The sequence below is a fragment of the Charadrius vociferus genome, unplaced genomic scaffold, assembly GCF_000708025.1.
Source record: "Charadrius vociferus isolate BGI_N301 unplaced genomic scaffold, ASM70802v2 scaffold561, whole genome shotgun sequence".
NCBI classification, from domain to species: Eukaryota; Metazoa; Chordata; class Aves; order Charadriiformes; family Charadriidae; genus Charadrius; species Charadrius vociferus.
This window is the reverse complement of record NW_009646848.1, coordinates 830,881-845,801: the sequence shown is the minus strand read 5'-3', so window position 1 is coordinate 845,801 and position 14,921 is coordinate 830,881. Positions and strand designations below refer to the sequence as shown.

The following is a 14,921-nucleotide window of genomic DNA, read 5'->3' as shown; positions in this document are numbered from 1 at the left end:
CCGGGGGAGCCCGAGGGGAGGCGGGAGGCCGCCCCGACACCGGGGCACGCCTAGGGCGTCGTGTGGGCAAAACCGGGGAGCGGGCTCTGCAGGGCGTCCGTGTGCGAGGGGCGGGCGGGGGAACGGCGAGAGACGGGGACCGGAGGGTGGAAAGGGGCGGCAGCTCAGCGAGGAAACCAGGGTGGATGTGGCGGCGTGAGGCGGGGAAGGGGGACTGCGAGGGAGGGCGAAACGGGACGGGACACGAGTGTGTAGCGTAGGCACAAGAATCCGTCCCTGGTGCTGGGCCATCCTGGGGGAATGGGAGGAGCGGGCTCCCTTCGGAGGATAATAAACTCTGGAATGAGGGTGTGGGCTGCTGCTTCTCGCTCCCCCCCTCATTCCAGATGCATGATGACACCACGTCCCACCATCTCGCTGCCTTCTCGGTTTTCTTTCTTTCCTTTTTTTTTTTTTTCCCAAAAATCGTATTATGAAGACAACCAAAAGTGGAACGTGTTCTGGGTGTGGCTGCATGTGATTTACCCAATAGCCAAAGTGGGGGGAACCGCTGAAGGGTAAAGACAGAGCGTCTGCTGCTGAAGGGAGCGGAGACCGAGGGCTGCAGTAAGTGATGGGGACCCTATCTATTCTCTCAATGCTCCTCAAGATGATTTAAAAGTAGAAGAGAGTAGAGGGAGTTAACAAGGAGAAATTTGCCTTTGTGTGCGTGCTGGGGGTGTGTATGGAGAGGGGCTTAGCCACCTGGATGAGAAAAGAGATGGAGACTGGCGTAAGGAGGTGGAAAGAGAAAGCAAGCTGATGGAGTTACACGTTCAGTCCAAAATATTTCAGAAACAGCTGGAAAACTGGCCAGATTAGGAGGGACACAGGTGGGAAGGAGGCTGGGAAGACCAAATGATCTTGAGGCAGCAATCAGAGAGTTTCTGTGCTTATCCCTGTTCCTGCCTGAGCTTTCCTCTGACTCCTCTCTCCTCCACTCCACAGGGATGAAGACCTCTGGAGCCTGTATACTGTTGTGTTTCTTAGCACTCTTCTTGTCCCCAGCTGGTGAGTCCTTATGCCGGGGGAGGATTTCTTCTCCACCCTGACCCTGCAGAGTTTCCTACGCAGGCTAATGTGCAATGCCCTAAGGAGAAAGACAGCGACATGTAGATGGGCAGTGAAGGGGGAAGGACCAAACACAAAAGACAAAGTGAATATAGGATTATAGGGAAAAATTTAGGAACTGGGGACTGATTCCCATAGGTATCCCCTCTCCAGTAAGTACTGGGAGTCACAAGAGACAGAGGTCCACAGCCTCCACTGCAGGGATCTTTGAGTAAGCAAAACGCCAGGTTGAGTTGAGAAAGAGGGTTAGCTGTGCTTTGTGCTTACTGTAGACTGTTGTACCACCTGTGTGTGCGTGATCTGCAGAGCATTTCCCAGTGCTCCACAAAACTTATTCTGTCATAGTTGTGAAACATTTGCTGTCACTAGTGGTTCCTGCTGGAATGGCCCCATTTCAGGCCACTCGCTTGCTGGGAGGTTTTGTAGTTTTTCGTATAGCTGTTCTGAGAAACGTAACCTCTGTAGCTCAAACCACTCTCTGCTTTTCTTGTTGTTGTTGTTCTGTTTTGTTGCTCCACTTTGTTTGCCCGGAGTTAGTTTGGCAAAAATTGAGGTGGGATCAAATTTGTTAAGAAAACCCCAAAACAAGAGGGCAGCATCAGACATTATAGTCGGAAGACTCAGGACAGAAAGCAAAAGAAGATTAATTCTAGTGAATGGAAAAAACTTCACCCAGGAAAGACTGTGTAGGAGACAGATGACTGCACCTATCACATGCAAATCAGGTCATTCCAATGTACTGTCCTCGGTCCTCCCCTCATGCTGAAGTCTGATTCTGCTCCCAGTAGAACTTTTTTTCCTGTAAAGGTGTACAGTAGAGGATGTCATGTTTGTGACTGTGAAACAGGAATGTGAGGCATCCAAGAGATGAGCTTGTAGGTGGCCTACAAATTTAGATGCAGAAAAAAAGGCTGTAGTTTTTATGATGTGTGAAGGAGGCCTGAAAAGAAGATTTCTTACCTTTGGGTTATTTTGTTTTATGATTTCTGGGTTTTTTTTGTTTCTTTTAACTTGGAAAATTAGAGGAATCACCAGCTGGTCTGTCATTGTCTTTTGGTTTTAGGTGAGCTACAGGTTTGGTGCAATAGGGTTGCAGTTTTCTCAGACCTCAAAGATTAATTTATTGCAACTTGGACAATAAAGTCCAAGCATTTATAAAGCATATGAACTGGGTACCTGGGCAAATATAAATTGAAATGATTGAAAACCTGGTAAGAAAGTCACCTCTTTTGTCTCCTCTCCTCATATACAGAGATTTCACTTCACGTGTGTCCTGTTGTTTTAGAATTGGACCATTTTTCTAGTTATCTCCTAGGGAGGAAAAAAAAAGCTAGTAAGAGCTGACTTTTCAATGTTACAAAAAAGGGGGGAGCCTCCCCGCTTTTCCTGTATGACTCGTGTTTCAAATCCAGCACCACTGGCCTCTGCAATGGTTTCAGAATTTGTGTCCTTCCTTTTGTATTAGAAACAAATGAGAAAGTGTTGGATTTTTTTTTTTTTTTTTTTCCCCTCTACTTCTTGCTGTTAAGAGATTAGCCAGAACAGGGAAAGTTTTGGGCGGCACTACATTGTGCACTTAAGTTATTATGCATGTCTGGCTATCCCTGGGTCATTCGCCAGCGGCTGAGCTCTTGCTGGCAGCTGGGTGGGGAAGCGAATAGCAGGGTCCAGCGACTCCTGTAATGCTGCAGAGCAGGATTATATAGGGTTCCCAAGAGTCCCTCTGCAGCCTGCAAGTAACTGCACTTGGAATGAGGAAGAGCGAAGACAAACGCTCCAGACCTGATAGTTTTTACCCCTGCAGTGCTCCCATTAAGAACAGAAAGCTAAAGGCTGAGTTCGTAAGATGTAGCAGGGTGTACTGTTTTTTGGGCTGGTCCTGCGCACAGCCCTGCAGTGCCCCAGATCACTGGATTTTTCCTGCCAACTCCTTCCTTCATCCCACCCCAGTTATGCAGACATTTCCCTCCTCTGTGGCTAGCAGGAAATATTTTCCTATTCCTGGCTGCTGTAGGAAGCAGCTCTCTCACCCTTTATATTTGGACAAACGAACAGTCTAGCTCAGTTTCAATTTCTCCCCTTCCACACAGCATGCACAGCCAAGCTTTCATCGTTCTCCCTCTCCAGAGCATCCAGGGGCTGAGAGGGGACAGATCTGCTTTGTGCTCCATAACCAGGCAGGATGATGGACCAGATAATTATTTGCCTAAGGAGCTACAAGACCTGCAATCTGTTTCTTACTGTGCCAATGACTCAATCTGTGACCCCAAGCAAATAATTTCCCAACCTCCAGAGCAGGGAGGCAACATGCTATTTGTTTTCAAAATGCGTCAGATGGGGTTTCAAGAAATGCAAAGTCCAGCAGCAGATCTGGAGGTATTTTGTGGCTTGTCCCTGTGCCTAGTCTTTGACCCTGGTGGAAGCAGCAGGGATAGGACCAGGACCCGCTGTATCTACAGGTCTTTGAAGAACTAACCCATCCAGAGTGGAGGCTGAGGCAGAGGGGAAATAATTTCTCCCTTCAGCAGAGGGCAGTGGTGTCTCCTGGACATCATCGCAAAACAAACAAAAAATTCACAAAGCCTGCAAACTATAGAAATCCCTCTGTCTGTCTTTTCTTCATTCTCCTCTAATCTTTTGCAGACTGGTTTCCATGGATGGTCAACGGGCAAGAACTGGAGAGTGCAACTGGTAAGTATTACAGGCATGTTATGTGCTAAAGACTGTGCATGTTATCCAGTTGTCCTACACACTTAGAGCCTGATTAACTGCAAATGCTGTTCTTTATTTCCTTGCCTCTCACATTATGAACTTGCCTTGCAGTGAAGATTAAACAAGACCTCCAAGACAAGCTGCTAAGTGTTGTGTGTTCTTTACAAATAATTCACTAGTGTTCAGTTCCTGAACACTTAGATGAAGTGCATGAGTTTATGTTCACAGTCAAGGATTGTGGGAGACCCAGGAGACCTAATAACTCTTCAGCCATGAAATGCTCAGGGAACTCTACCACTGCTCAGGAAAATCCCAAGAAAAAGGGTGCACAAGTGGCATGGTGCTTTAGCAGTGAGGCCACTGAGAAAGGACTGGTCTTTATACTGGCTGTGTTGTTGGGATGAATTGCTTTATCCCTCTGGACCTTCTTCCATTTCTGTGACATGATAAAATAAAATGAACATACGTTCACATCATGCTTCAGCACCCAGCAGGACCACAAGGGCCTGCCTATTCTTCAGACTGAAGCCCCTGGCTAAGCCATCGGACGTCTCCCAGCTATGATCCTTTCATGTACAATATCCGGGGCTTCCTGGAAAACTATTCAAAAGCCAGTCCAAAATGTGTCCACCAAGCTTCCCTTTCCTTCACACTTTATCCCTCCATCACACCTACCCCAGCTTTGCCATCAGTTGCCTTTCAAAGAAACTCATCTGCTGATGAATTTCCTCAGTCAAGGATAAGTTCTGGAGTTGCCTCGCTCCTCCTCTGCAGTGTGTGCCTCAGTCTGTCCTACTGCTGCAGGAACTGTCAGTGCCTTCGTTTCAGACGTCTGCCTTTCCCATCGAGATGCCCACAGTGGCCATATCTGAGAAGTCAGAATATGAATCCAGAGTTCAGTAAGGGTTGATGCAACATATGAACTGAGAAATCCAGTCCCAGGCCGGACGCCGAAAAGGGGGATGGATATGGGTGGGATGGGGGTACTGTGTTTGTTTGTGAATTTGCTGGATTGGACTCCGCTCATGTGTCATGAGCCTACCACGGTGGCCAAGGTAGTTCAAGCTGTCTATGGCTAGCTACATAAGGGACCACAAAGCAAAAACACGCTCTCTCAAAGTCATTTCTCTTTTCCAGGTGAGATTAGCACCGACTCTTTTATCAGCACCTCCGGTAAGCTCCTATCTCTTGGCAACTTCAGGCTTCTTTTCCCTTTCTCACCTTTACTCCTACCTACCTAGCCCCAGAAATTACCCATTATACTCTGAAACTCCTATTCTCCGCTTTTGACGTCTTCCAGCACATATGGCTATCTGGGAGTCCTTTCTGTGTCCTGTGCCGGGAGATGAATTTGGGGTGGCTTAATGGCCTGTTCTTCATGGAAATGCCAATCTCACCTGGTGTACCAGGGCTCTCTGAAGCTGTTTGCACTGCAGGAGGCCATGAAATCCAAAGCTCACGCAGCCTGGGCTTGCGGGAAGGAAAAGACTAAATGGCAAGAGAGAGAAATTGGTCAGGTTCACCAGTTAACTAGGCAGCACTGGGCCACAGATTGTGTGGGTGTCTACTGACAGCTAGCAACCTGGTGTACCAGGGCTCTCTGAAGCTGTTTGCACTGCAGGAGGCCATGAAATCCAAAGCTCACGCAGCCTGGGCTTGCGGGAAGGAAAAGACTAAATGGCAAGATGGGCTTGCGGGAAGGAAAAGACTAAATGGCAAGAGAGAGAAAGCCACAGATTGTGTGGGTGTCTACTGACAGCTAGCAGCCATGCTTGAGTGCTCAGAAGACAGAGGTGGCAAAAGACCCAAAAGCAAACTCTGAGCTTTGGTGGGATGGGGAGGTGGAAATACTGTTCTTTTAGTACTGTATTGCCTGACGTGCCTGCGGCTATGTCACTGGGGGGCAGCAAAATGTATGCAAAAGATAGAGTAGATGGAGGACACTTGAACATGAGCACTTGTAGCATGCCATGTGCCTCCTTAGAGAGCCATGCCTTGCTGTGGAGGTAGCCCCAGGGGTAGGACAAACACCTGGTGGGAGTGTAGGCATTTCCAAAATAGGCTAATCCTGCCAGACTCACAATGGCAAACAGAGGAGAGGGCCAGAGGCTCAAGAAGGAACCTCCCTGCTTTTCCCATAAGAGTCCTGTTTTGAATCTGGCAGTGCTGGCCTCAGAGATGGTTCCTCTCTCTGCTGGGGCAGTCTCTCAAACACATCCCTCTGAAGGTGGGAGGGACCAGGCAGGGCAGGGAGAAGGAGAGCACATCTGGTCGATGGTATTGTTCAACAGACAAAGGAGAAGTAGCAGCACTTGGTGGTTGCTAGGAAGTGTGCTGTCTGTGTAGGAGAGCTCATCTGAGACTGGTGTCCCATTCTCCAGGAGAGCAGTTCCACAGTCTCTCCTCTGCGCTGTGACTCTGCTCATCAGCTGGCTAAAGTACTGTGGGTCAAGCTGACCAGCTGTCATGGGACAGCACTGGAGGAGAAAAGTGGAAGCGGAATATTGTATATGCAAGGTGCATGATCTTCCTGGTGGGAATGGGAGGTGAAAGCAACCTGTGTGAGTCTCATGTTCCGTGTATGAGACCTGACAGTCTGTTGGAGGGTAGATAAGACTTGGTGTCCAGGCCAAACTGGCGGTGGTTAACCTACATCTAAACCTGGAAAAACTAAATGTGAAGCTTTTACAGCAGACTTTGGCTTCAAAATGCTTGTTGTTGAGGGATTAAGAAACTCTTGACAAAGGACATGCCATGGGACCCTCTACAGCATCCCATCAGCTCTAGGACACTCAGCCTATTCACAGGGAAAGCCTGCCGTTACTCTGACAAGTCAGATGATAACATCACAGTCAGTGTTGTCTATGAACCATATGTGGGATGGCTGCTGGTCAGGAGTGATGAGCCATCAGCATAACTGTGGGAGGGAGAAAGAGGCTAAAAACTCTAATTAAGATATTTCAGAACATCTTCTCTTTTTTCCAGCTGCAGCTGTCACACCACCTGTGCTTCTTAGTCCTGGTGAGTTTATTCTCAATTCACAGCCAAGTGTAGCAGACCCCTCTTCTGTCTCCTTGCCCAGTCCCTTGCACACCCAGGATCCTGCCTTCCCAGCCTGCCCCTAAGCACAGCCCCAACACCCAAAAGACTCCTCCTCTCTATGCCCATGTGTTTTGTCTGTGCTTCTGGCTGACACTATGGTATGTGATCAGGAGGAGTATAAGTCCTCTGTAACTGTTGATGAAAACTTGTGCCTGGCCGTCAGTCCTCTGAGTTCCTATCCAGTTGATCACTGGGTAAATAATAAAATGTACTGGTTTACTGTGGTACAGATGGGTTGCTTTGTCAGAGGGAATAACAAACCAACCTCATTTTTTCCCCTTGTCATAGATATTAAAGAACCGGTGATCTGGGGATGCTGTTTCTTAAAGTAGTCACTGTTGCTTAGGAAGAGGCAGTCACGGGCTCCTTCGCTTCTTGTCTAGATGGATAACAATTGCAGCAACTGCATACATTTACCTGATCTTTTGAATTATAAGTCAAGATGTCCTTACAGTGTAATTTTGAACAGTAGTGGTAATGCTTTATGGTAAAGCTTGGACAGATTTTTAGTTTTGTTGGCTAGGTAATTCATATTGGATTTGTACCTTCTCTTATGGTTTCAGGTCAGTAACAGTGAAATCTTTCCACATCAGAAGTGGAGGGTTCTTGCAGGAGCTTTCCAGTTATTTGTTTTGAGTATGCTGACGTCTAGGAAGGAATCATGGTAAATCACTCTAACTTTGCTACCCTCTGTCTTTCAGTTCAGTCTGACAGTGAAACTACGACGGCTTCATCAGGTACGCTTAAGTTTGCTGCTTGCACCGCCCCCCTTCCCAGACCTGCTTTCATCCACACTGTTACCTCTCCAGGCAGGTGCTGGCCGAGCACTGAGCTTTGTCTCCTGGAAAATTCCCTTCACCCTGTTCCTTGAATTAGAAGTACTGGAGAATGACAGTAGTGGAAGCTGAAGTCTTCTCCTGGGTGGCAAACCCAGGAGGGGAGGACCTGGCAGATCATCAGACCAGACAGGCTGCGTCAATATTCTGTTATTTTCAGTGTCCAAGACCTGGAATTTCAGAAGGAAATTCAAGAAAACCCACCATAGTAGCTATGGGGTTCATTGGCCAGAAAAGAAAGGAACTGGCTTTGTGTCCTGAAGTGTGAGATTGCTGATCTATTAGAAACATGTCTTAAGCATGTGACTACAATTTACGTTTTGTTTACTTGTGTCTGTCCTCTTTACAGTACGTGCCTTCTGTATTGAGGACTCCCAGTGGGCTTGTTTTGCACTTCACTCAACTTCCCCTTACTTTTGTCTTAGAAGCAAGGGGATCAAAAATATCTGCCTTATTTTCCTCTTCTGTAAACCATCCCCATCTCTCACAAGAGAGTGGAGAATAGAGGCTAGGGTCCTCCCCTAGAAGCCTGGAGGGTAGTACCTAATGACGAAGTTACATGCGTGCCAGAATGAGTGCATCTGCCGATGATGCTGGATTGCACCCCTGTGTGTGTGTATGTGTTCCCAGATTGTCGTGAAGAAAAGTTCCCTTGCACACGCCTGTACTCTGTTCACAAACCAGTAAAGCAGTGTATCAGCTACCTCTGTGTTACAAGGTAAGAAACCAGCAGTCCCTAAGAAAAGCCCTAAAACCTCTCCAGAAACGACATGTCCAGTTCAGCAATTGTTTCCTTTGAAGACTAGAGGTTCCCTCAGGGAACCAGTTGGTGACATGAATCCCATCCTTAGAGTGTCCTTTTAGGGTGATTAATTAAAACTACACAATAACTATTATTTGTGCAGCACTAAGGAGCTGTAATGTGCCCCATATTGTAATCCATATTTTAGATATTTGACCATTTAATGAAGTCTTGATAAAGGTTGTTTTCATTGACAACAGCCTTATTGTGGACCAACTAATCCTAAAAATTTAGGATTTGCCTCCTCATCAGTGAATATACATGTTTATTGCCTCTATCCCTTTTTTGTTTCTTTGGGTCCCCGTGCCTTTCTCTACTGTCCTTGACGTGCTCTTGCTGATCCCTCAGTGTGCGTCGCATGTACATAATAAACAAGGAGGTGTGCTCTCGCATTGTCTGCAAGGAGAACGAGGTCATGCAAGGTGAGTGATAGCACAAGCTAGCCTAGAAAAATAGCTGCAGCCATGTAATAGAGCCTCCAAGCTAACCAATTACCCAACTCCAATCCATATGTAGTAGCTTCCCCGGACTTGGCTTGGGGGAGCTCTAATGCAATGCAGCCTTGCATCCAGTATGCGTGCTGTGAAGAAACACTGGGAAGTAGATATCGTACTAGCAAGAGGTATGAGAGCTCTGCCTTCCTCTTAATCATGCTCTACTAGCCCCAGACACACCTTTACTCAAAGTAGCATTCCTTTGAGGTTAAAGAGTAACTCTCAGTATTTCTATTTGTGAATAGAAACAGGATCTAGTCTAGATTTCTTATGCAGTCTTTGTTGCAACAAAATATGAGTGATTTTAATATGTATTGTACATGAATAAAGCCAGAAGGAAATGAATAAAGCCTAAGGACTTGTTCACTTGCCTCAGGTATATGAGGTTTCAGCAGTTCCAACAGTTTCTGTAAATGCAGTGAAGGACGTACCTCTAACTGTTCTGGTGGTGAAGAACTTGAAGGAAGTATTGATTATCTGTCAACATGTGTGTGTTTGCTATGTCTTCAGATGAGATCTGTCGCCAGCTGGCTGGCCTTCCTTCTCGACGTCTCCGCCGGTCTGGGCAACCCCTGCACCTCCCTTGCAGAGGGCTTCTGGAGCAGCAGCGCAGAAGGCCTGATGCTCTGTGAGATACCAACAGGAGGAGAGAAAAGGAAGGGAGAGAAGAGAAATCGTCATCCACTACCTACAACCCAAGACAAGTCCTTCTCACTTGTGATTTCCCCCCCATTTCCTTGCTTCTCTGCCTTCCCCCACATCCTCTTCTTCAGGTGCTGCAGCACACTTAGTCCCCTGTCTGCTAGACTGTCATGGTGGCTGTTGTCACCTTCTAAATCTGTTGCTGAGGATGTGGGATGCTCCCCTCTTTTCTCTCAAACTCTGCCTGGCAGGCCACAAACTGCTAATTTCCCAGAGGTCCTTATAAATGTACTGCATCTTCTCTTGCTTTGCCCCTGTAGAGAGACATGCATGGGGACAGGATGTAGTCCTCTCCAACAGTACAGATTGCCTAAGCTGCGTCTTGTGGAGGAGTGCAAACCTTTGAGCCCTAGGACTGCTGGCCTAGGTTTCTTGCATGGCATCAGTATGAGTTCGGATGTGGTTAGTCAGCCTGAGCCTCTCCAGTCTTCCTGAGCCAGAGTTTGCTGTGTGATAGCACAGTCTCCTCCTGCGTCTGCTGGCCTCAGAGAAGTGACAGAACTGGGAGATGAGCTGTCCTCAACCCAAGGCAAACCTCATTGTCCCTGTATGGCAGCAGATCATTTATAACTACCTCTGGGAAGTTCTTTGTCTTAAGCCCATTGCCTCCCTCATACACAACTGCTACTGAAAGGAAGAATTCTGGATTTGATATGGCATTATATTTTTCTCAAGAAGATGATGTTGGAACAGAGTGCTGCCTCTTCCTCTCCTTCCTCTCCTCTCCCCTGTTCTGTCCCTCCTTTCCTGTTGAAGAAATCTCTTGATGCCCATTCCAGGCAAGTTCCAGGGAGCAGGAATTATGGCTGCCTCTGATCCTGAGCCCAAGAGAGACCATGAAGAACCTGTGTGTCCTCACAGAACTGGGAACTTGCAATGAATTAGCTTGTCCTGGTGACTTGTCTTGGTCTGGCTACCTCCAAACTCTCCAGTTGCTGAGCCTGCTTTCCATATCTCCACTTGAGTTCCTACCTCCTGACCTGGGAGCTCCTGCACAAAGCAGAAAGGAGTCACAAATTGGAATGGGATGTGGGAGAAGAATCATTATCTGGGATCCCTGCCTGGGTTTTCCTGCAGGTTTTCTGGCTGTGCTGACCTGCACAGAGCCAGGTGCTGGGGGGAGGTAGACACATCTGCAGGTATAAGCATAGAGGCAGGCCAACCTGGGGAAAAGAATTCACCCTGGTAGCACTGGATGTCTGTGGTCTGCTCGAGAACTTTGTTTTCCAGATATATGGAAAACATTTCCAGGTATATGGGCAGTTACCACCGTGAGACTGGGTAGGGCAAGTGGGGAAGAGCTGTCTGAAGTGTATTAATCACCCTGCATGACTCTTAGTGGCATGATTCTGTGGGGCATGTGAGCTAAGCAGCTTAGCTCACTGCAGCAGATCAGCAAGACCCTGTCTTCAGGATATCTAAGTGTTGTTCCTGACTAACAGAAAGCTGGTTTGCTAGAGCAGGCACTCACCTCCCTCATATCATGTACTCTGCTGCTGAACTGAGTGCCATTCAACCTTGCAGGAGCACTGGTCGTCTGCACAGAGCCAGGGTCACACAATATAGGGGACAGTTCGCTGCACAGAGGCAGATGTCTCAGAAAAAAAAGAGCGAAACAATTAATGTAAGAGCCTCTCCCCAGGACTTGGATTTCTGTTTTATGCAGCAAGAAGCTGGTTACATTCTCTGGGTAGGGGAAGACACCCCTGTACAGACACAGATTGTTTCTATATAAGGTCAAAATTGGCCATAGATGGGCTAAATCTCTCTGTATTAATCCACTATACAAAGGAAAGGATTCCAAGCTATGCGGTGACTGGAATTTCATCCTATACATAGGGGCATAGCACCCCTACACAGAGGGTGATTCTCCTCTTGAGTACTTGAGGCGTATGAGGCTAGGGATGGAGGAGGAATTTCTCTGTACTAAGAGTATGCACGTTTCTGTAGAGAGGGGGGCACTGAGAGCTTGGTCTTGAAGACATTCAAGCCACTGGCAGCCACTGACTTCTATGGTGGGACACCTGTAGAATTTGCCTGTGTGGAGGAAGGTAGGAGGGACATGAGATGTTAGAGGGAGCTCTTGGAAATTGGACTAGGCCAAGTCACCACCCTGTATTTAGAGTTGAATGTAAGCTGGTATAGATATAGATATATAACTGTATAACATAGCTACTGTACAGTATATAGAAATTTGACATTCATACAATTTGGGCAATGGTTAGAAATCTTTCTGTTGCTTGCTTTCAGCAGGGACAGGAAAAGGTGCTCCTCTCCAGGAGAACGCTATTTTAATGCTAGAGTCCTTATAATGCACACAAAAATATTAAAAGAAAATTTATTTCCTGTTATTCTTGGCAACTCATGTGTTTGGGTTTGTTTGTCTCTAGCTGTATTTGACTGGTGGGCAGACATTACCCCAGCCCAAATCGGGTTTTTGGACCTCTTTACTCCCTGCTAGCCCAGTCCTCCACTGCCACCCTCCCTTCCTGGGAGGTCATTTCTAGAGATACAGAAAATCAGCATTTTTTTTTTTTCCATGGATAGTTTTGCTAGATTTTCCTGGCAGTTGATAGCTGCTGAGCACAGGGTTAACTCCTCCCAGCCCATGAGATTTGTGCTGAGAACACATCTTTTCACTGCCATGACTTGCTGGTGGAGAATTACCATCTCCAAGTAAAATGATAAGATGGCTGAAGAAAGAGAAGAGTTGTGATATATCATCTCATAAGCAAAGAATAATTTGTTCGCTAGAGCCATTTAGCTCGGTAATGGGAATAACTGAAAGACTACATTAAAAATTACACTTCTAGGTAAAAAGGATTAGGACAATTCTTCATCATTGAATTTCTGACTTTTGCATAGATTCATCAGGCACTAAGTATATATCATATTCTTGTTGAAAAGATGGAGCCCTCCAAGCACGGGGGACTCTAGGCAGTGTCTTCATGTGCAAGCAGTCAAATCTGTGTTTAGATGGTATTTCTAGAACAAAAGTGGCGGTGGCCCAAATTACCCATTAAACTGCCTCTAACAGTGTCCCATAGTTCTTCAGGACCGAACCACACAATGCAGGTTATTGCACAACACTATCCCTGAGAATAATGCTCCTTCCTGGCTCACGCTGCGGTGTCCCTATCTTGGACTGTTACAATTAAAAGCAGCCTCAGCCTGAGTGACTGTAGGTGTTGCTCCGATCTAGACAGACCTGCACTGACTCATGAATTCCTGTCCTATTGCCATGTTCCGCGAGCTGTGGGGGCAGAGTACCGCACACGCCATTGATTTTTTGTAACTGAGTTTATGCTTCTCTTTCCTTACACTACTGAGATCCACATACAGGCTTCCCCATCTTCATTAGCGTTTATCCCATACACACATTTCTCTCCTCTGCCATTCCAGCCTAAATTGTCGTGGTGCTCCGTCACCACTCTTCAGACATTGCCTGTTCTCAGCACTTTGCTTATGTTGCCTTCTCTTGTAAGTTGGGGAAATGACTTTAAATATAGCTCCAACTAGGTCTAGTTTCTCGTGAAGTTGGGCAAGCCACAAAGAAAGCTGCCAGAATCCCATTTTAGAAGTATGATCTAGAGTTTGTGGCTGATTTTCATAAACTCTTCTGACCTGGGATGGGAGTTAGATGGCCTGCAGTCACTGCCCACACAATGGTTCTTGCTTATTTTGCTGTCACAGCTCCCGAGTACCAATCAGTACAGCAGTTTGAAAGTTGCTGTTTCAAGGCCAGTGCTCTGTTGCCCGGTCCCCAATTTGAAGCGGTACCTCACTTTGCTGAGTGTAGGGAGCTGGAGCTCCCCTCAAGGGAAACTGGCCACACCAGGGGCTTTCTGCTGCACCTGGCAAGCAAGGGTTGCTCCACCTTCCCGTCTGTCCTTCTCCTCTTTGTTCTCTGCCTCTGTTTTCCTCATCTCTTCTTATGCCTATGTTCATCTTGGAGCAAGAAATACAGTGAGGAGGACAGCGGGGCTGAAGTGGGATGGCAGGAAGGGTGCTCGCTGAGGTGAAACACAGCATTGCCAAGTGGAGCTTGGGGAGTGCTTGGCCCATGCCAGCTCTCCTTTTTTCTCTTGCCCTCCAGTTCTCACGCGCTGTGGCTCCCTCAGCTGCCAAGCTCAGGATTTTTTGAACGGCAGGATGTGCTGGTCAGAGCAGGGAGGGGAGAATGGTACCTCAAGACAACTTGTGCACTGTGGGAACAGCAACCACATGCCTTGATGTGGTGGCCCCTGCTTGCAGAAACAAGGTGGAGAGGAAGGGGAGTGCTGTGGAAAATCATGGGGAGGCAATTGGGAGCAGCTGCCACGTCACCTGGAAGCTCCATGTTGCCTGGATCTTGTCCACAAGAACCCACAGTATGAACAAAACCTGTTGTTTATTCATGGCACCACATGTTCTGACATTGTATATTCATGTACATTTGTCCAGTTGTGAACAGCCCCTCTACTGGGATCTGAATTCCATTTCTGCACCTCCTCTTCACCTCCTGCTCTCTGATATTCAGCATATTGCTTCGTTTCTCTCTGTTCCCTGCCATCCTTAGCCCTTTTAATGGAGCAAGCAGGAATAAACTCCCACAAAAGAGAGAGCTGGATTTTAGTCCATTAAAAAGTAAAAAATAAAAAAGCGTGTATGAAACATCATGAATGAATTTGATTGTCTACTTTTTCTATTAATGTAAATGTTTTTTTCAAATAAAAATATTTTCAATAATATAAATCATATCAGTTAAAATATAAGCTGCATGTACTTGTTTGTACTATGTTGACATCTACAAAAAAACCTGAATTGGTGAAAATCACGAGAACAAAGCTTCATTTAATGAAAAAAATATCTTTCAGAATGCTGTTTTGGGCATTTTACTAAGATTGCAATTTCCATGCAAGCACAGCCTGTCACACATTAGACATTAACAAAAAGATGTAATAAATAAATATATGCAATTCAATGTGTCTAAGTAATAAGAAATGTGAGAAGTCACCTGCTTAAATATAAGAATAAATGTACATGAGGTTGTGCTTTTTTTGAAATAAATATCCTTATTGAGATAGTATGCCTTCCCAGTTAAGATCGTAGATAAAAGTTATGGTGAAAGTTAGGAAGCAGAGCTAACTTCTGAGCTAATTAGATTGCTCAGAGCAATCAAAT

At 46.5% G+C, this 14,921-nt stretch overlaps 1 protein-coding gene across 1 annotated transcript; it reads left to right on the top strand.

Moving 5' to 3' along the window:
* Positions 1-989: 989 nt before the first annotated feature.
* MFAP5 (microfibrillar associated protein 5) lies at positions 990-9,889 on the top strand. Its single transcript, XM_009894113.1, has 8 exons — positions 990-1,050; positions 3,754-3,801; positions 4,960-4,995; positions 6,808-6,843; positions 7,626-7,661; positions 8,391-8,478; positions 8,911-8,984; positions 9,567-9,889. The coding sequence occupies exons 1-8, from the start codon at positions 990-992 to the stop codon at positions 9,686-9,688; spliced, it is 501 nt and encodes a 166-aa protein (XP_009892415.1). The 3' UTR covers positions 9,689-9,889.
* The last annotated feature ends 5,032 nt before the right edge of the window (positions 9,890-14,921 follow it).